Source organism: Oryctolagus cuniculus, chromosome 4 (genome assembly GCF_051225735.1).
Source record: "Oryctolagus cuniculus isolate XC-2025 breed Fujian yellow rabbit chromosome 4, ASM5122573v1, whole genome shotgun sequence".
NCBI lineage: Eukaryota > Metazoa > Chordata > Mammalia > Lagomorpha > Leporidae > Oryctolagus > Oryctolagus cuniculus.
The window spans coordinates 125,487,396-125,508,167 of NC_142870.1; the positions used below are offsets into that span (position 1 = coordinate 125,487,396).

Genomic DNA, 20,772 nt, shown 5'->3' on the forward strand with positions numbered 1-20,772 from the left:
AATTTTTTTTTTGATGATCTTTCTGGAGTCCCAGCATGCATTCGGGTCTGAGCTGTGGTCCTTGACACAGCTCGGTGAGTGGTAGATCTTGAGTTCAGATGTGTGTTTGAGCTTTCTTTCAGTGGTGCAATTGGCTTCCAAAACTGAAGGATAACAGAGTGAGGAACCCTCAGCCACACATTTTTTTTGGTCTCTGTGGCTGCTGATTTTCATGGGCTGTAAATCACAGAGAAGAAATAGATCAACAGGCAGAGATATCATGCCTTTAGCAACTCCCAGTGTTTAGAGGGTGTGAAATGAATAATTATAGCTTTTACATTAAGCTTTCATTATTTCACCAGCACCCGGGAGCCCTGGCTTAGTGCTTCTGACCTCGTCCTGCTGACAAGTGCGGTGTTCTGGCAGAATGGCCACAGTTCATCTGCTTACTCTCTCTGACTCTTGTGAGGTCCTGAGCAAGGGAAGGAAATGGATGCTTATATGGGGCATTCAGTTCAGCCCTGGCAAAGTGCTTTTACTCGCTTTCTCTTTTTATCCTCTCAAAAAAAGCACTTCCTACTGGGCTGTGGGTCACTTGATCTCATGCACTGGTGGTTACAGACCTGAAGTTCTTTTCTCAGATCTTTTTTTTTTTTTTAAATCTCAAGTGAAAACTACTGTTTCCCATACAGAGGCTGTCATGATTCATTTCCCAAGTTTCATGACGGGAATATTGGTTGTTTATAGTTTTAATGATCTGTGACTCTTTTAAAATTTACTTCTGTAAGTAAAGTTGAACATCTTTTCATTTGATTATTATTTATAGCCCTTGCCTATCTTCCTGCTGAACTATGGTCTTTTCTACTGTTTGTTGAACTCTTTATTTTAGTGGAGCATTAAGCCTTTGATGATAATGTAAGTTTAAAATGTTATCTCAAAAATAGAAAGTCTTAGGTTTAAGCTCCACTTCAGCCATTTCAGAGACAGGTGTTTGGACCACTCCTGAGTCTTTCTGCCTCTGTGTCTTTATGAGTAGGACTTGGCTAACATTAGTGCTTTCCTTAAAGGGTGTTAGGGAGCTTAAAAGAAGGGTCGATATGACAGTGCTTTGTGGGCCTTAGCACAATACACAGTCTGTTGCTTATGGTTCCGGTCCTTATGGTTCCCTGTGCCTCTTTATGTTCACAGCGTAACTAGTTCTTATTGATACTTTTGGTTTCTTCATGCATTGCTCACATTGAAGTGCTGTCTTCGTACCCTTTGTCAGATGATCAACTCTTTTTTTTTTTGATTGGGTCATATTTATTCATACAGCAATTGAGCAAAAAGAATACACAAAATTAATGAATAGAGATCAAAATATAGACATACAGATATTAAATATGTTCTTATATTCTGAAATCCTTAATCATATATGATGTAGGTACTCATTGTTTTAATATACTATGAACACAATTGAATTATGAGTTGATATTATTTACCTCTTTGTATATATTATTCCAATTTTCATTTTTCTTTGTGCATGCCATTCAGTCTTCAGTCTCTGTTGTACATACATCTCAAAGCTTTGAGTATGATTTCTGTCATCTTTCTACAACTGGACTATTCCAGGCAATATTTTGTGTGATTTATATAACATCATTGCTTGCATCCCAAATGAGTTAGTAATTTTTTTAACTTTTATTTAATAAACACAAATTTCCAAAGTACAACTTTTGGATTATAGCGGCTTTTTCCCCCCATATAGAGGCTTCATCCCATCTCGCACTCCCTCTCCCATCCCATTCACATCAAGATTCATTTTCAATTATCTTTATATACAGAAGATCAACGTAGTATATACTAAGAAAAGATTACAACAGTTTGCACAGAAACACAAAGTATAAAGTACTGTTTGAGTACTAGTTATACCGTTAATTCACGTAGTACAACGCATTAAGGACAGAGATCCTACATGAGGAGTAAGTGCACAGTGACTCCTGTTGTTGACTTTACCAACTGACACTCTTATTTATGATGTCAGTAATCACCTGAGGTTCTTGTCATGAGCTGCCAAGGCTATGGAAGCCTCTTGAGTTTGCCAACTTTGATCTTATTTAGACAAGGCCATAGTCAAAGTGGAAGTTCTCTCCTCCCTTCAGAGAAAGGTACCTCCTTCTTTGATGGCCCGTTCTTTCTGCTGTGATCTCACTCACAGAGATCTTTCATTTAGGTCATTTTTTGCCGCAGTGTCTTGGCTTTCCATGCCTGAGAAACTCTCATGGGCTTTTTAGCCAGATCTGAATGTCTTAAGGGCTGATTCTGAGGCCAGAGTGCTGTTTAGGACATCTGCCATTCTATGAGTCTGCTGTGTATCCTGCTTCCCATGTTGGATCATTCTCTCCTTTTTAATTCTATCAGTTAGTATTAGCAGACACTAGTCTTGTTTATGTGATCCCTTTGACACGTAATCCTATCATTATGATCAATTATGAACTGAAACTGATCACTTTGACTAGTGAGATGGCATTGGTACATGCCACCTTGATGGGATTGAATTAGAATCCCTGGCATGTTTCTAAAGATGATCAACTCTTATTCACTGTAATAGGTTGAATTGTGCCCATCAAAAGACAAGTCCAAGTCTTAACCCATAGTACCTATAAATGTGACCTTGTCTGGAGACAGTGTCTTTGTAGATGTAATTAAGTTCAGGATCCTTGATAAACCTGGATTAAGCAGCTGGGCCCTATATCCAGTGAGAGTGGGTGTGTTTAGTATAGTATGACCATAGATGTCGGTCCTATATCCAATGACAGTTGTCCTCACAAGAAGAGGAGAAGACTCAGAAAGAAGGGGGAGGCACACAGGAGAAAACCATGAGAAGATCCAGGCAGAGATTAGAGTTTTGCTGCCATAAGCAGTTGCTTGGAACCAGCACCAGTTGGAAGAGGCAGGGAAGGCTCTTCCCTTAGAACCTTCTAAAGGAGTGCAGCACCTTAATTGCATTCTTTTGGCCTCCAGACTTTAAAAAAAATACATTTCTGTTGTTTGTAGCTTCCACATTTGTGGTAATTTATTATAGAGGTCACAGGAAATTGATCTACCTAGTGTCTAAGACTTGGCTCAGGTGTCTTCTATTCTTTGAGTCTTGAATTCCAGAGGCAGGGTAAAGTTCCCTCCTGTGTGCACCCATGACCCTTCTTACACTGGTCACTCTACTTGTACCTGCAGGTGTGGTTATCCATTGATATGTTGATATTCTCTGTGACACGGTGGGTTCTGTGACAGTGGGGTTGTTTCTTATTAATGTTTTTCACCTGACACCTGATAGAGCAGGAGTTCAGTATGTATTTGTTCCTTGTACAATGCATTTTGCTCCAAATCCTCATGTTTAATAAATCCCCCAGCATACTAGACTAAGTGCTTAATACCTGCAGTGGGGACCATGTGCCTGGCTTTACATCTGCAGATACCCTTCCTCTTGAGTACTCATTGCCAGGTTAATTTTATTTCCAAAACACTACTTCTTATTTATCCAGAAAGCCTTTCAAGTCCCTCTATTCTTTTAAGTACTTTCTTTGCCACCACCCTGCTCCATCAACTCCTGCTCCCGATAGCTCACGCATTCCTGTGTTTACAGAACATGCTTTATTCATGTAGATTCTTCACTGGAACTGTGGATGACAAGAAATCCCGTAGCTTCCTCACGGTTCCATGAGAGCCCCTTCAATTCCCATCTGTTCTGTGAGGCCACCTTGGCCACTTAGGTGAGAATGCCATGTTCCTTCTCAGAACCTGTTACACTGGTCATCTGTGCAGACTGGGGTAGGGTGTTTGGGGATTACCTTTTCCTAGCATAAGGATGTCAATAGCCAGTTCTTCTCCATCTGTGCATGTCATCAGGGCCTGAGGGTCTCCAGTGAAGTGCCTTGTTGATTGGGTACATGTTAATGGATTAATGTGTGTGATATTAATACAGGGAAATTCTGTACCTATCCTGATGTAGATTCTTTCCTTACGTTTTTACCCCATCCTCCCACTCTCTCTTTCTTCCTTCTTTCCTTCCCTCCATTCTTCTCCTTGTAGTATTTATCTTGATCTGTGCTTATAGAATTTTATGAAAATGAGTTGATGTTGGAAATGTAACCATTCTGCAGGGTTCAAATATAATAACCTCCTGGAAATAAATTTGCAAGTGAGAGAGTCTTAAGCTTTTATGAAAAATGTAGGAATTGTTTTTGTGGAAGAGCACCCATTTCCTTACTTTGTGCGTGTTAAAGAATATACAGAAGGTTTTGGACATAAGTAAGTGTGGAGGCAATGGAAGAGCAGAGAAGCGTATACAGATGCTAAGCCCAGTGGTGTCAGGCAGAACCAGGTGGCCAAACAGCTGTGCCAAGCAAACTTCAAGGAAACCTATGTTCCTTGATTAGTTAAAAGTTTTATGACTTATTATCTGAATGTATGTGTAACTCTGTTTTCCAAAACCCTTGAAATTAGTTGTGATCTTAAAATAATTTTGATGTACAGGTCAATCAGTGGGGTTGAACACAGGAAGGCAATTTTCTTTCATAACAATCCTCAAACCTGGTAATTTCTATAGCACTCATTTGCCCTCAATAAAGGTTATATTTAACAGTGTATTTTTGAGCAAATTTGGAAAATATACATATTTTTCTATGTACGTATAGAAAACTTTGGCTCCAGAAATTTTCCTCATCTTTTCTTTAGTAAAGCATGCTGTAGCGTAGTGGGAAATGCTTTGGAGTCCTGAGTTGGAATCCTGCCTCAGTTTTTTTGCTAGTTATATAACTTTTTTTTTCTCATTAAACTGTTTTAAAGGGGCTTAAAACTCAGTGACAAATTTTTGGTCATTATTTCCTTTACAAAGTACTGATTTTAGAAATCAATAATTTAAAACTATCAAGTATGAAAAGATAAAAAAAAAAACCCTCCAAACAAATGTTCCATAAAACATTCTCCTTTCCTCCTGAAGATTTTATGATGCATTGCTATCGTTAATGAGCCTTTTACTATTAAATGACCAATTGAGACAAACAGTTCCGAGACAGTTCTTCTGCCACTGGTTAAGACTGTGGTGGCAGAGATTAGGGCTATATTCATTTAGCCTTCTGGGAAGACTTGGTGACCTTGCCAGCTCAGCAGCCTTTTTGTCCACTGTTTTGATCACACCCAGAGCAACTGTCTGTCTCATATCATGAGCAGCAAAATGACTCAGAGAAGCTCTCAACACACCTGGGCCCTCCAGGAACTGTATCAAAGACGGCAGCAGCATCACCAGATTTCCAAGAATTTAGGGTCATCTTCCAGCTTCTTTCAAGAATGATGATCAGTCTTTTCCTTCAGCTCAAGAAACTTGCAAACAGTGTGAGCTGTGTGACAATCCAGTGCAGGGGCACAACTAGCACTGATTTGGCCTGGATGGTTCAGGACAGTCATTTGAGCAGTCAAGCCAGCTGCTTCTATTGGTGGGTCATTTTTGCTGTCACCAGCAACGTTGCCTCAGTGAACGTCTCAGACAGACATCTTCTTGACATTGAAGTCCATATTAAACCCAGGGAGAGCTTCACTCATAGCTTCATAGTGCGTTTTAATGGACTTCAGTTGTGATATTGACTAGAGCAAAGGTTACCTTCATGATGGGTTTGAGACCACCAGTCTCTACTCAGCCCACAGGGACAGTACTAATACCACCAATTGGTAGACACCCTGTTGGGGCAGATGCAGAGGCTTGTCAGTTAGTCTAGTTGGTGTGAGGATGCAATCCAGGGCTTCCAGCAGTGTGGTTCCACTGGCATTGCTGTCTTTGTGGGTGACTTTTGCTTGAACCACATCATATTAGTACTTGGTTCCAGTATGTTGTTACAGCATGAACCACAAATTGACACAGATGCTACCATGTCAGGCTTGTGGTCAGTTTTTTTAATGTATGTGCTGACTTCCTTAGCAATTTCATTGTATCTCTTCTGTTTGTAGGGTGGCTCAGTGGAATCCATTTTGCTAATACCAACAATTGTTTCAAACCCAGTGTGTAAGCCAGAAGCACACTCGAGGGTCTGCCCTTTCTTGAGTTATCAGCTTCAAATTCATTGACATAGCAGCAACAACAGGGCAGCACAGTCAGCCTGAGATATGCCTGCATTCATGTTTTGATAAAGTCTCTGTGTCCTGAGGCATCATTGATAGCCACATAATACTTGCTGGTCTCAAATTTCCCCAGAGAGAAGTTGATGGTGATACCATGCTCACACTTGACTTTCAGTTTACCCGAGACACAGGCCTTTTCCCATCTCTGGAGCCTCTTTCTCAAATTGTCTAGTGGTCCTTTTATTGATGCCACCACATTTTTGGATCAGACAGCCAGGAGGGGTGGACTTGTTAGAATTTAAATGACTGATGATAACGATGTGGATAAGAGTCTTTTCCTTTCCCATGTTGGCTTTGATTTAGGGATGGTTTTCACAGCACCTCTATTCTGGCAGCAAACCCATTGCCAAAAAGCAGCTTTGTAATTTTGAATAAGTGTGTTAGTCAGCTTTTTATTACTATAATGAAGTACTTGGTGCAGCCTGCTTTATAAAGAAAATAGGTTTATGTTGGCTTATAGTTCTTGAGAAGCAGGGTCCTAACAGCATGATGCAGGCTTTGTAGAGGGCCTCCCGTGGCTACATCACGTCATGACAGGAACATGTGTGTCTGTCCATGTCTGTGTGGCTTCTTTACTCAAAAGCCACCAAGATTCAACCACAAGGACTCCACCCTTCTGACCTAAACCAACCTAATTACTTTCCAGAGGCCTTGCCTATAAATACCATTAAACTTTGAGGACTAAACTGCATAAATTTTGAGGGAACAATTAAGCATAGCAGCAATTTAGTTTCTCTAAGTGTCAGATTCTTCATCACTGAAAGAGAAAGGGTAATAAAACTGTATAAAGTTCTTGAGTATTGAATGCAGTTACATGAAAATTAGCTGGCAGAATGAGTTCTTAATAAATAGTAATTATTGTTATTATAAGATTTGTTAGGGGCAGGACCAAAATGCTACAATGAGTACCACTGAGAGAGGATGAAATTGTAAAAGCAATGTTGGCTTGATTGAAGGGTATATTCTAATTGATTTTGAGTTTCTTAAGGGAAATCATTTGCATTACTTAATTCTTTCCAGAATAACGGGACCACTGAACATCAGGTGGAATCTTTCATAAGGAAAAAACTGGAGTCACTGTTAAAAGAATCTCAAATTCGAGACAAAGAAGATCCTGATAGTTTCACAGTGAGGGCTCTACTGAAGGCCACGCATGAAGGTTTAAATGCACACCTGAAGCAGGTACACAATGTCCTCCAACAAGAAAAACAAGGCACCTTGTATTTTGTTTCTAATCACTTGTCACCTGTGAAAATGTCTCTTACTTTCCTATCCTCATTTTGCTTGAAAAATGACAATCTCCTGCTGCAAAATGATGTGAGAAATAGTTAAACATGGATTGTTCTGGGGTAGAATGACTCAAATACTGGATTATTTTTGAGCTGGGACCACCAGGACAGAGCCCAGCATCCAGGGATCTTCCCAGCACATGCTCTGGTGAGGGAAGACGCTTCACCCACCCACCTCTCCACGTTCAGCTCGCCTCCAGGCCCAATTGATTGCCTCTCCTGAATGTGCCTCCCAGCTCTCTCTTTCTCTGTAGCTGTATTCTAATCTAGACAATTCTCAACTCTCACCGAGACTTCTTTTGTTTCTCTTCAATCTCATCTTCACTCGGAAAAAAAGCATGATTTTTTAAAAACATAAATATAATCCTGTCACTCTGGTGTTTGAGAATCTTCAGTGCCTTTGAGTTGAGGTTTGGATAAATGGCAAATTCTTCAACCATGACTTCCAGGCCCTGCATGGTAATATTCTTGCCTTTCTCTCCAGTGTCAGAGCTTCCCCGTGTCCTGCTCTATTGTCTCCCACATTTGACCAACCTCAAAGGTCTTTATTTGACACAGTCTTCCTAGTATTCCATTTTCTCTGCCTGGAACATTCCAAGCCTACATCTGCTAGCTAATTGCTGGCTGGTCTCTTAAATCAAGCTTCAATGTGATGGCCTTAATGAGTACTTCCTTGAACTCCTAGATTAGGTTGCTATCCCCTTTATATTTTCCATGGCAGTCTATTTTATGAAAGTTTTTTTATGAAAAAACTTTTCATATGAAAAGTTTTTTCTATATGAAAAGTTTTTATGAAAGTTTTTTCTATATGTTCCCAAGTTTCTTGATTAATGCCTGTATTTCCAACTAGACTGTAAATTCTATGAAGACAGGGACTGTGTCAATCTTGATAATCACTGTTATCTTCATTTGTACAATGTCTGGAACTTTGTAAGACCTTTACAAATCATCGTTAGATGAATGAATGGCTTGCATTTTTGCTGAGAAATTAACTCTAATTCATAATAAAAATATCATGTATGGGAGAGGAAGAAGAGTATTTCTCATAAATGGATTGTTTGATATTACAACTATAGGTCATCAAGGACATTTATTGTGTCCTGGAGGTGATCCCTGTGGTTTTTGAGAAAGCTAGTAGCAGCCATCCATGCTCCTGTTGTTTGTCTTCCAGAGCTCAGGCATCTTCAGGCCAAGTGAAAAATCATTTAGAAGCAGCACCTTGGTATTCAAGTGACCACTTTACATTGGCGGTTGTTCCCAAGATCCTATAAAAATGTAACCAGTCATTCAACCACTGGGTTGTTCCTCAGATCTATTTGGTCTCCAAACATAGAAAATCTAATTCAAAATGACTTAAGTAATGAAGAAATATGTTGGATTAAGTAAGTGGCAAATTTGCAGAGTGGTCTTCAGGGTGGGCCTAATCAAGAGGTGCAGGATTGTCAGAGACCTGCCTTTCTGCTGTCCCTCCATACCATTAGTGTCATCCCATGTCTGCTTCTGCTACCTTGGTGGTTGCCAGATGATTGCCAACAAACCCAAGAGGTGCTTACTCCATGTCTGGAGATTGAGTCACTGTATCCGGCTCAGCCAACAATTCAGAGTTCATACTTAGCTCCAATTGGGCAACCTAGCTCACACACAAAACCTTAAATTAATCCTTCCTGAAACAATGGTTAGGAAGGATACAGGATAACACCAGTATACCAATTCCAGTAAGAACTTAACCTGGAACTGACGCCAAGGTCAGCTCCTTCCAAACTGCATGTTAGAGGGCAGATGGAATATTGGGGAGGCAACCAAAGGTCAGTTACAACATTACTGACTGCTCTGATAGTTTATTATTTCAGATGTTCGTTTTTTTTGTTTGTTTGTTTGTTTGTTTGTTTGTTTTGACAGGCAGAGTTAGACAGTGAGAGAGAGAGAGAGACAGAGAGAAAGGTCTTCCTTCCATTGGTTCACCCCCGAAATGGCCGCCATGGCCGGTGTGCTGCACCAATCCAAAGCCAGGAGCCAGGCGCTTTCTCCTGGTCTCCCAAGTGGGTGCAGGGCCCAAACACTTGGGCCATCCTCCACTGCCTTCCTGGGCCACAGCAGAGAGCTGGACTGGAAGAGGAACAACCGGGACAGGACCGGCACCCCAACTGGGACTAGAACCCAGGGTGCCGGCGCCACAGGCGGAGGATTAACCAAGTGAGCCATGGCGCCGGCCCAGATGTTCTTAAAATGTCTACAAATAGTGATAAGCTTCTCCCTCTCTCCCCCTCCAGCCGTTTATTTTCAACCAACAACTACCTATAAAATCACATTTGGTTAGTTTACCTTCCTTTCTGCTTCTTGTCCTTAGTGAACTCTCTGGCTAATCTGGGCCCCAGTCATTTCTTCTCATGCTCTTGGAGAAGAATTTTCCCCATTATAGATTAGTTCAGTTAGAAAGACAGCTACAGATTTTGGTTATTTTTTTAAGAAAACAAATTAAACCCATCTTTCTTTTGCTATTCATTGAAGAGAGCCTAATGATAATTTATTTCCCCACCAGGTAAAATGGTAAAGAAACCTCAGATTTTAGGGATGTCATAAAGCAAAATGTATCCCCCTTTTCCTTTTCCTTTCTCTTTAATTTAGGTGACTGGAAGTGGGCATTAGGAGAGGGTAAAGTAAATGGAACCTCAATAGGCTGGGCTGTGAAGTGTCAGGGTTTTCAATGTAACTTTTAAACCCATGGTTTTGGTCCAGTGGACAAGTAAAACAGGGCACTGTTGAGACAAGTATATCGGTGACAGATGAGATGCATGCTTGACCCAAAGCCAAGGATGTGGTGAGTGGGGTTCAGGGCAGCACATCACTCCAGCTGCTTTTTTCTAGATCATCATTCAGCAATGCTGTATGGTATATACTTTTACTGTTACCCTGGGCAACCTTGCAGAAAAACAAAAACAAAGCTTCTCCCGGCTTGAAGAACTGAGTAAACACAAGGGGGAGTTCTTTAGTGTTCTCGGATCTGCTCCTTTCTTTACATCTGAACTGCTGCTTCCTGGATCACCGTAATGAGTCTTTACTTTGGCTTCTCCAGCTCTCAGCTGCCCTGCCCTGCCCCCTGCAATCTCTCATTCATACCACTACCATAGTGCTAGCTCAGAATGTGCATCTGGTCATGTCATTCCCCTGTTTTCAGCTACTCAAAGTTGGCTCAGGGTGGGCATTTGGAGTAGCGGTTAAGTCGCTTGGGGCGCCTATTTCTCATAGTGGAGTGCCCAGCTCTGCTCCAGATTCCAGCTTCCTCCTAATTCCTACCCTGGCAAGCAGGAAGTGATAGCTTAAGTAGTTAGAACTCTACACCCATCTGGGAGACCTTGTTTAGGTTCATGGGTCTCTACTTCCACCTGCCCCAGTCCTAGCTGTTGCAGGCATTTTGCGAGTTAACCAATTGAGATTTCTGCCTGTCGATTTGCCTCTCTCTCATTTGCTCTTATTCTCTCTTTCTGTCTCTCAAAAAATAATTTTTAAGGGGTAGACATTTGGTCTGGCAGTTAAGACACTAATAAGAATGCCTGTGTACCATATTGGAGTGCCTGGGTTCAGTATCTGCCTCTGGCTCCTTATTCCAGCTTCCTGCCAGTGTGGACCTGGGGTAGCAACAGTGATATCTCAAATAATTGGGTCCATGCCACCCACATGGGAGATCTGGATTGATTTCCTTGCGGTGGATATGACCATGGCCATTGTGGGTATCTACGGGGTTAACTAACAGGTGGGAACTTGCTGTTTATCTATGTCTCTATCTCTGCTTCAAAAACAGATGAATGAATATTTAAAAAATCTATCGAAGTTGGCTCATAGTTTGAAAGAAAAGGTTTACATTCAGAGATGTAGCCCATGAGATCCTCTCTTTATGTTCTGGACCAAGCGATGACTCATCTGCCCAATGCATGTGTGTACAAATACATACAGGCACAGGTCTGCTTCCTCTGTTTCCTGGAAACTATCATGGTCTTACTACCTGGGCTTTGTACTTATTGCTTCTTGGCCACAACGTAATTCCCCATGTCACATAGATAATGTCTACTCATCTTCAGGCTTCTGCTTTTGCATCATATCCTCTTGGAAGTCTTTTTTAATCCTCAAGTTAAGGTGGCCTCCGCGTGCCCTAAACATTCCCCATTATCATCTTATCACAGTGGATTGTAACAGTTTGTCACCACCATTAGATGTAAGTCCTGTGAGGACAGTGTCTACATCACTTTTATTTGCTTTGCTATTGTTCTTGCCAGGTTCCTGGGACAAAGTCTTATCCATGAATTCAGTGAAAGATTCGGTGCAGATGCTCAGGGAGACATATAGGGCCCAGTGTTGTGGCACAGTTGGTTATGCCATTTCTTAAGACACCAGCATCTCTTATCAGAGTCCTGGTTGCAGTCCTAGCTGCTCTGCTTCTAATTCAGCTTCTTGTTAATGCACCTAGAAAGGTAGCAGAAGATAGCCTAATACTTGGACCCCTGCCACGTATGTAGGAAACCAGGACTCCTGGCTTTGCCCTGGCCCAGGCCTGGCTGTTGTGATCATTTGGGGGAGTGAACCAGGGGATGGAAGGTGTCTATATATCTGTCTCTCACTCTACCTCTTTCTCTCTCTCTGTCATTCTACCTTTCAAATCAATCAATCAATCAGTCAATTTATGAACTGGAGATAGGTATTTATTGACATCTATCTCTTGTGTGGGGAGTAGCTGGGGAAGGAAAGGAAGCCAGAGAATAGACTTGGAGCTAAATAGACTCTTTATTTTGTCACTATTTTTGTAACTTTGGGTACATTATCTAATTTCACTATATTTCAGTTTTTCTTTTCTGTAAAGTTGAATTTTAATTATGCTTTTCTCTGGGATGGTTGTATATATTAAATGAGAATATATATAGCACACTTATCATTATCCTTGAGATATAGTAGTTGCCTAATATATGGGGGACCTCATACTTCAGTTTGCCTGAGATAGTTTGCTTTGTTGTCTTGGAGTAATTACTATTAAAAGTGCCCCATATAATTTTTCAAAGGGTTCTATTTTAGACAGTAAATGGCATGCTCCCTCTACCAATAGAGGTGGAAAAATATTCATAGGTTAATTGCTTCATTTCTACCCCATTCCACAGATAAGAAAACTGAGACCAAGAGAAGAGGCTTGCCAATGTATATGCAGCTTCCCAGTGGCAGAACTGAATCCCTAAGTTAGAGAAGTGTTACTTCCATGATCGTATCTGGTTACCTTTTTAATTCCAGAGTTTTTGAACAGTTAATGATCAGCATTAATAGTTCTTCAAAGACAATGAACACACATGAACTAGTCAATACTTAACTAATATCACCCTGTGAACCCCTCACCCCTACCACTCCAGCAAATGCTGGACTTATCTTTTTCCAACCAATTCCTGGACTCTTCCCACCCTCTGATGCCTAAATTATATCTTTGACTAGTGTTTATGGTCACTTGCAAATGCCCTTCGCAGCCTTGTGATTTTAATTGGTTTTGCCTACCCACATTTATTCCAGTTATGTGGTTATCTATTTCTTCTCTTCTTATCTTGAGTCCTGGGTAGGTGGGGCCTGTTGATGTCTTTTTATATCATGTTATTGACAATGAACCACTTAAAATACTTTTAGGGATAAAAATCGAATGAATTTCTAAATCTTTAAGCAAGGTGCATTTTCTGGCCCCTAATAAGATATGAACTTGAGCAAAGAATGTTGGCCAGGATCTCTAACCTGGACAAGTAACCTGTGTGAGGAAAAACTCCAAGAGAACATTACCTCTTCCCAGTGCTCACCTCAGAGGGCATTATTTCAGTGGACAGACAATGCTTTTCTACTTTTTACTTAAGTAAAGATAATCATATTGTTAGAGATATCCTTGGATTTTTAAAAAATATTTATTTATTTATTTGAAAAGCAGGGTTACAGTGAGGCAGAGGCAGAGAGAGAGAGAGAAAGAGGCCTTCCATCCACTGGTTCACTCCTCAGATGGCTGTAATGGCCAGAGCTGTGCTGATCCGAAGCCAGGAGCCAGGAGCTTCTTCTGGGTCTCCCACATGGGTGCAGGGGCCCAAGGACTTGGGCCATCTTCTACTGCTTTCCCAGGCCGTAGCAGAGAACTGGATCAGAAGTAGAGCAGCCAAGACTCAAACTGGCACCCATATGGGATGCTAGCACTGCAGGCTGTGACTTTACCCACTATGCCACAGTGCTAGCCCCTATCCTTGGATTTTTTAATGTTTTAAAACCCCAAATAGCCATGTTCAATCAATGTGATCACTTTCTTTCTTCAGCAGATTTGCCTTTTAACAACTTTTGGTCATTTTCTGAAATTAAATCTCTTTTTAACTGGAAATGATTTATTTCCACTCCGGCATTGAAAGGACACAGCTTACGTTGTGAACAGCCTGGTGATTAGGCACCATGAGGGCCAGCACAGCTGGGTGTTGCTGAGAGCCCTTGACCGCAGCTTTGGAAAGCTGCGAGCAGCAGCTACATCCTGGCTGGTGCCCAGGCATCCTTGCCAATGCGCCTCTCTGTCTCAGCAGACCCAGTCGCCTTTTGGGGGATGGGAGGGGTAGGGCAGGAGGAAACAAGCAGGGTCTGCTTGCTTCTCGCCTGGTGGTAAATTGAAGAGAAGATCCCTCTGCCATTCCAGCAAAGCTAAGGAAAAAACAAAAGCATGGAAGAGTAAGATTCATATGCCTTTATTTACTCAGAATCCAGAAGTGAAGGAAAGTGGAAAGAAATCGCATGGACGATCCCTGATGACCAACTTTGGAAAACATAAGGTATGAATCAAGAAAGTCTGAATCAACTGTGGTAAATATGTACAATGCGATGAAGATTCTGAAAGGTAAGAGGGTATCACTGTGACTGTGCAATAGCTGAAGATTTCTTCAGTAGAACCCAGAAAAGGAAAAGATGGATATGTAAACTACTTTAAAATTTAAAAAATGTCACAAAGCTACATACTGGGAAAGCATAGTTTAAATAAGTGTAGCTAACAAGGATTTTTGTGCTGAATATAGAAATTATTCCTGTGAATGAATAAGAAGGCCAGACAACCTAATTTTTTAAGAAATGGGCAAAAGACTTAAACAGGCATTTCACAAAAGATGTCCAAATGGCTAAGAAAAGAGTGTCATCCTATCAACCATATGGCAAATGCTGACTAAAATGATCACTAAATTACATATCCATGGGGTCTTGCGAAAGTTCATGGAAAGTGTGTATGTTGAAAAAAAACAAAGGGACCGGTGTTGGGATGTAGCAGGTAAAGCCACTGCCTCTGATGCCGCCATCCCATATGAGCATCAGTTCATGTCCTGGTTGGTTCAATTGTGATCCAGCTCCCTGCTAAAGGCCTGGCAAAAGTAGCGAAAGATGCCCCAAGTGTTTGGGCCCCTGCTACCCATGTAGGAGACCTGGAAGAAGCTCTTGACTTAGATCTTGCCCAGCCGTGGCCGTTGTAGCCATCTGGGGAGTGAGCCAGCTGATGGAAGATCCCTCTCTATCTCTCTCCCTCTCTCTCTGTAACACTGACCTTCAAATAAATAAATATTTTTTTAAAAAATGCATAGATTTCAGCCAGTGCTGTGGCTCTCTAGGCTAATCCTCCACCTGCAGCGCCGGCACTCCGGGTTCTAGTCCCGGTTGGGGCACCGGTTCTGTCCTGGTTGCTCCTCTTCTAGTCCAGCTCTCTGCTGTGGCCCGGGAAGGCAGTGGAGGATGGCCCAAGTGCTCGGGCTCTGTACCCGCATGGGAGACTAGGAGGAAGCACCTGGCTCCTGGCTTTGGATCAGTGCAGCGCGCTGGCCGTAGCGGCCATTTAGGGGGTGAACCAATGGAAGGAAGACCTTTATGTCTCTCTCTCTCTCACTGTCTAACTCTGCCTGTCAAAAAAATGCATGGATTTCAAGATTTTTTGTACCAAAATACACACTTTTAATTCAGGTTTTCCATGAACTTTTTGAAATACCCTCACATATCCCCCACAATGATACATAAAAGATTACAAAAATCAAATGTGCTTGAGGATGTTGAGCAACTTGAACACCCACACTCTGCTTGTCAGTGTAGACATCTATGCAGCTACTTTTGCACACTGTTTCACAGAAGCTACTAGAGCTGCACTGTGTGCGATGATGTCACAGGTTCACCTACTTCTGGTATATGTCAAAAGACAGAAACAGCAATATTTATAGTGACATTATTCATAATAGTCCAAATAGTAAAAGGTTCAAGTGCCGATCAACAACATAATGAATAAGAATTGTAAATTCACATAAAGAAATATTTAATAGCCATGAAAATGACAGTTATAACTGCATGCAATAATATGATGATCTTTATTAACATGATACTAAGCAAAAGAAGCCAGAACCAATAAAATACATATAGGTTGGTGCCATTTCTATGAAATTCAAAACCAGGTTAAAAAAGAAACCTATAAAGTAAAAGTCATGAAAATCATTACCTTAGAGTTAGAAACATACCAGGGGACTCCAATTCAATCCCATCAAGGTGGCATGTACCAATGCCATCTCACTAGTCCAAGTGATCAATTTCAGTTCACAATTGATCATAATGAAAGGACTAAGAGTCAAAAGGAGCACATAAACAAGTCTAGTACTTGCTAATACTAACCGATAGAATAAATAAAGGGGAGAATGATCCAACATGGGAAGCGAGATACTCAGCAGACTCATAGAATGGCAGATGTCCTAAACAGCACTCTGTCCTCAGAATCAGCCCTAAAGGCATTCCGATCTGGCTGAAAAGCCCATGAGAGTATTTCAGGCATGGAAAGCCAAGACACTCTGGCAAAAAAAAAAAAAAAAAAAAAAAAACCTAAATGAAAGATCTCTGTGAGTGAGATCCCAGTGGAAAGAACAGGTCTTCAAAGAAGGAGGTACCTTTCTCTGAAGGGAGGAGAGAACCTCCACTTTGACTATGACCTTGTCTAAACAAGATAGGAGTCGGAGAACTCAAGGGGCTTCCATAGCCTTGGAAACTCATGACTGGAGCGTAGGGAGATTACTGATGCCATAAACAGGAGTGTGAATTTGTAAAGTCAACAACAGGAGTCACTGTGCACTTACTCCTCATGTAGGATCTCTGTCCTTAATGTGCTGTACATTGAGATTTAATGCTATAACGAGTACTCAAACAGTATATTTCACTTTGTGTTTCTATGGGGGTGCAAACTGTTGAAATCTTTACTTAATGTATACAAAACTGATCTTCTGTAAAAAAAAAAAAAAAAAAACAGAAAAAAGAAATTATCAATTCCCAACTTGACTCTCACTGGGATTAAACATGACAATAGGTCTGATCTGATTTCATCATCATTTAAAAAATCATCTATTATTTTTCACTTTATGTTTCTGTGTGGGAGCAACTGTTGAAATCTTTACTTAATGTATACTAAACTGATCTGTATATAAAGAGAATCGAAAATGAATCTTGATGTGAATGGAAGGGGAGAGGGAGTGGGAAAGGGGAGGATTGCGGGTGGGAGGGACATTATGGGGGCGAAGCCATTGTAATCCATAAGCCGTACTTTGGAAATTTATATTCATTAAATAAAAGTTAAAAAAAAATCATTACCTTTTGGAGAGAAAGTGGTAATGGAATGAGATGGTCAGGAATCTTTAGGGAGAGCAAATAATATTCTATTTCTTCATATGAGTGATTTCTCTTTCTGGAAACTCATCATTCTGTACACTGACAACAGGTGTACTTTTCTAAATGTGTGACAAGAAATCAGTTATTGGGTGGCACACTTTACATTATGCATGAGTTTTCCACAAAACCTTTTCTTCTGTTTTAAAGGAATGTTTTTTCTTGATTTCATGCCCATTAGTGTGTTGATTTACTTAAAAAGTAGACAAATTAGTCATTACAACAAAAAATTGAAAAGACAATACTCAACTATAAAGACTGCTTAAGTAAACCATGCTTCATTCACATAATGTAGCTGTTAAAAGATGGTCATCCCAAAGAGCTCAATGTGCAAACCATTAAAGGAAAAAAGGTGAAGAATGTAGTATGTGGTTTGATAACCATTAGATATGTCAAAACTCTGTGTGCAGAAAATGTATCATTTCTCCAACTGTTAGCTGTCATTGGTGATTTATTCATTTCTATTTTATGTATTTTTTAAAGATTTATTTATTTATTTGAAAAAATTACACAGAGAGAAGGAGAGGCAGAGAGAGGGAGAGGTCTTCCATCCGATGGTTCACTCCCCGATTGGTGGAAATGGCTGGAGTTTCGCCTATCCAAAGCCAGGAGCTAGGAGCTTCTTCTGGGTCTCCCACGTGGGTGCAAGGGCCCAAGGACTTGGACCATCTTCTACTGCTTTCCCACACCATGGCAGAGAGATGGATCAGAAGTGAGCAGCTGGGACTTGAGCCAGCGCCCATATGGGATGCTACAGGCAGTGGCTTTACTCACTATGCTACAGCACCAGCCCCTATTTTGTGTATTTTTATAATAAAAATGAACATACTTCCAAAGTCAGTGTTTTAAAGAGGAGTGCTTCAGCTACTGTAGAATTAGAACTTATCATATCTCAAGTCATAAGTAGCTGCCCATGAGACTATTTGAATAGTTTAATAAATATTGATATTGTTTTAGATGAAAGTATTATGTGATTTTTAGAAGGACTTTCTAGGCCATCTCATTTAATTACCACAACAGTAATCCTGTGAATAGATGTTATTAGTGCACAAACATCAGAATGGGAGCTGATGTCTTTAGGTGGTTTACCAGCTTGGAAAAAATCTGATTTGGAAGTGAGCTCCTCAAACACTAGAGCTCCTACACTGTGCACATAGATTCTCAATAAGTAATGCCCGAGAAGTTTCCAGACCAGATTTGTACCCAGCTGTCAGTATGATAGAGTAAGTGTGTTTATACCAACACGTCGATTGTTCTTTATTCGTTGGGTTTAAGAAAATCTGGATCGTGTTATGGTTACATGGAAATGTGGGGGTGGAGTCTCTTCTCCATATTCCTCAGATGCTCAGATCACTCTCTCTAAAGCACCTATCTGTTTATGGAAAATATATTTTTTGGTGGTAAGGTTTCTGTAACTACTGGCATCCTCCTCCATCACTTGTATTGTTGGGGTATGTGTTGTTTAAATATCAGGGCTATTTCCAGAGTGGTGAAACCATATCCCCATGGGCTTTGTGTCTAATTAGTTATGCATCCAAATTAGTCCTGGAGCCTTTCAGCCTGTACCCTGTAGGTAGCCATGTTCATTCTGCTACTAGAAATGAAAATGGGTCATAATCTCAGGAGAGTAGTTTGATCAGATGCTCATCCGACTGCCTATGATCAAAGACAGGAATGGTAGTTACTCATTATTTAGAAAGGAATTACTGTATGTCTTCGCTCTCATTCTTCTCCCTTTTATTAAAAAAGTGTGCCTTTTATAATTCAATAATCAATAGTGAGCTTTTATAAAAAATGGCATTTCTGTCCTTATAATCTTTAAATAGACACTGCAACTTTGACCCTACCCCTTGTACAGACCTTCAAAATGCATGATTAATAAAGCCTTTCAAGGCCTCAGTTTTATCTGGCTTAGAAGTCAGTTTCTGAATTTGAAACCCTCAGTTTTGCATTAATATTTTGATATAGTTATGGCTATAGACATGCTTGTTATTAATGGTGAGGCAAACTGCCATATTTGGTAATTTCTTTTTCTTCCAAGTTATTGTCCTCGTGTGTGTATTTAAAGACCCAGTCCATTCTCCTGTATGTTGTGTATGTGCCTGATGCAGTGACTTTATTATCAACCTTACTGTGATTTTTCTGGCAGAAAACCACAAAATCACGGTCTAAATCTTACAGTACTGATGATGAGGAGGACCCACAGCAATATCCTAGCAAGGAGGGTGGTCAGCTGTACAGGTAAGAAAGCACCTTCCGGTTTCTTGCTGACTCCTGGGGCTTCTCCATCCTTGTCAGCTAGGTTGTTTTCATTGCACATGTCTAGAGAATTCGATGACAAGGTAAGGTGCTTGAGTGGGATGTGTGAAGATAAACTGGTTATCAGATGATAATACATGTTGGGAACTTAGCATTGTGTCTGGCCTATAGTGAGGTCTTGTTTTTTTTAAGATTTATTTTTTTATTTTTTTATTTTTTAAAATTTTTTATTTTTTGACAGGCAGAGTGGACAGTGAGAGAGAGAGACAGAGAGAGAAAGGTCTTCCTTTTGCCATTGGTTCACCCTCCAATGGCCGCCGCGCCCGGCGCGCTGCGGCCGGCGCACCGTGTTGATCCGATGGCAGGAGCCAGGTACTTACCCTGGTCTCCCATGGGGTGCAGGGCCCAAGGACTTGGGCCATCCTCCACTGCACTCCTGGGCCACAGCAGAGAGCTGGCCTGGAAGAGGGGCAACCGGGACAGAATCCGGTGCCCCGACCGGGACTAGAACCCAGTGTGCTGGCGCCGCTAGGTGGAGGATTAGCCTAGTGAGCCGCGGCACCGGCCCTTAAAATTTATTTTATTTATTTGAAAGGTAGAGTTACAGAGATTGAGAGGGAGACAGAAATACAGAGATCTTTTATCTGGTGGTTTAACCCCCAAAATGGCCACCACTGCTAGAGGTAGGCCAGACCAAAACCAGGATTCAGAAGCTTCTTCCAGGTCTCCTATGTGTCTGCCAGAGGCCTAGGCACTTGGACCATTTTCCACTGCTTTCCCAGGAATAGTAACAGGGAGCTGGATCGGAAGTGGAACAGCCAGGACGTACACCAGTGCCCATATGAGATGCTGGCCTCACATGTGGTGGCTTTACCTGCAATGCCACAACTCCAGCTCCAATACTGATTCTTTTAATAAATACCAGCTGTAAAGCAGCTGTCAAGTAAAAAGATATCTTCAGGGAAGAGGGAGAAGATCACATGGACTAGTATAGATGGCGGTCACAGGAGACTCAAGAAGCAAGGTAGGTGCTGAGTACATACTAGGAGCCGGGAATCTGAAATCAGCCAGACTTCAAATTCTTGTTCCTTCATTTACCAACTAGAACATGGAGCAAGTTAGGCTTCTCAATTGTTCTGTCTCTTATGGTCGTTGTATGATTAAAGGAAGTAAACTGACTTTCTAGCCCAATTAAATAAATGGTCAAAATACTAGCTATTACTTTTATTAGCTTTTGCCAGTGCGGGCTCCTCCTGCAAGGCCCACACTTTCGGGATGGGGGAGGTGACAGGATTCTTAGACAAGAAGCGCCAGAGACAAGTTTCAGTGAATGTGTCCGTTTATTAACAATCAGGCACACACTCTTAAAGGGCAGGCGGAGGTCGGG

General features: G+C 41.2%; 1 protein-coding gene across 2 annotated transcripts in view; it reads left to right on the forward strand.

Moving 5' to 3' along the window:
• PLCH1 (phospholipase C eta 1) overlaps positions 1 to 20,772 on the forward strand; it is a 289,851-nt gene that overhangs the window by 245,756 nt on the left and 23,323 nt on the right. For both annotated transcript variants that reach the window (XM_070072610.2, XM_089331048.1), the window contains 3 exons: positions 7,150 to 7,311; positions 14,159 to 14,230; positions 19,276 to 19,367. In XM_070072610.2, coding sequence (XP_069928711.1) covers positions 7,150 to 7,311; positions 14,159 to 14,230; positions 19,276 to 19,367 — 326 coding nt within the window. The remainder of the gene's footprint in view (positions 1 to 7,149; positions 7,312 to 14,158; positions 14,231 to 19,275; positions 19,368 to 20,772) is intronic.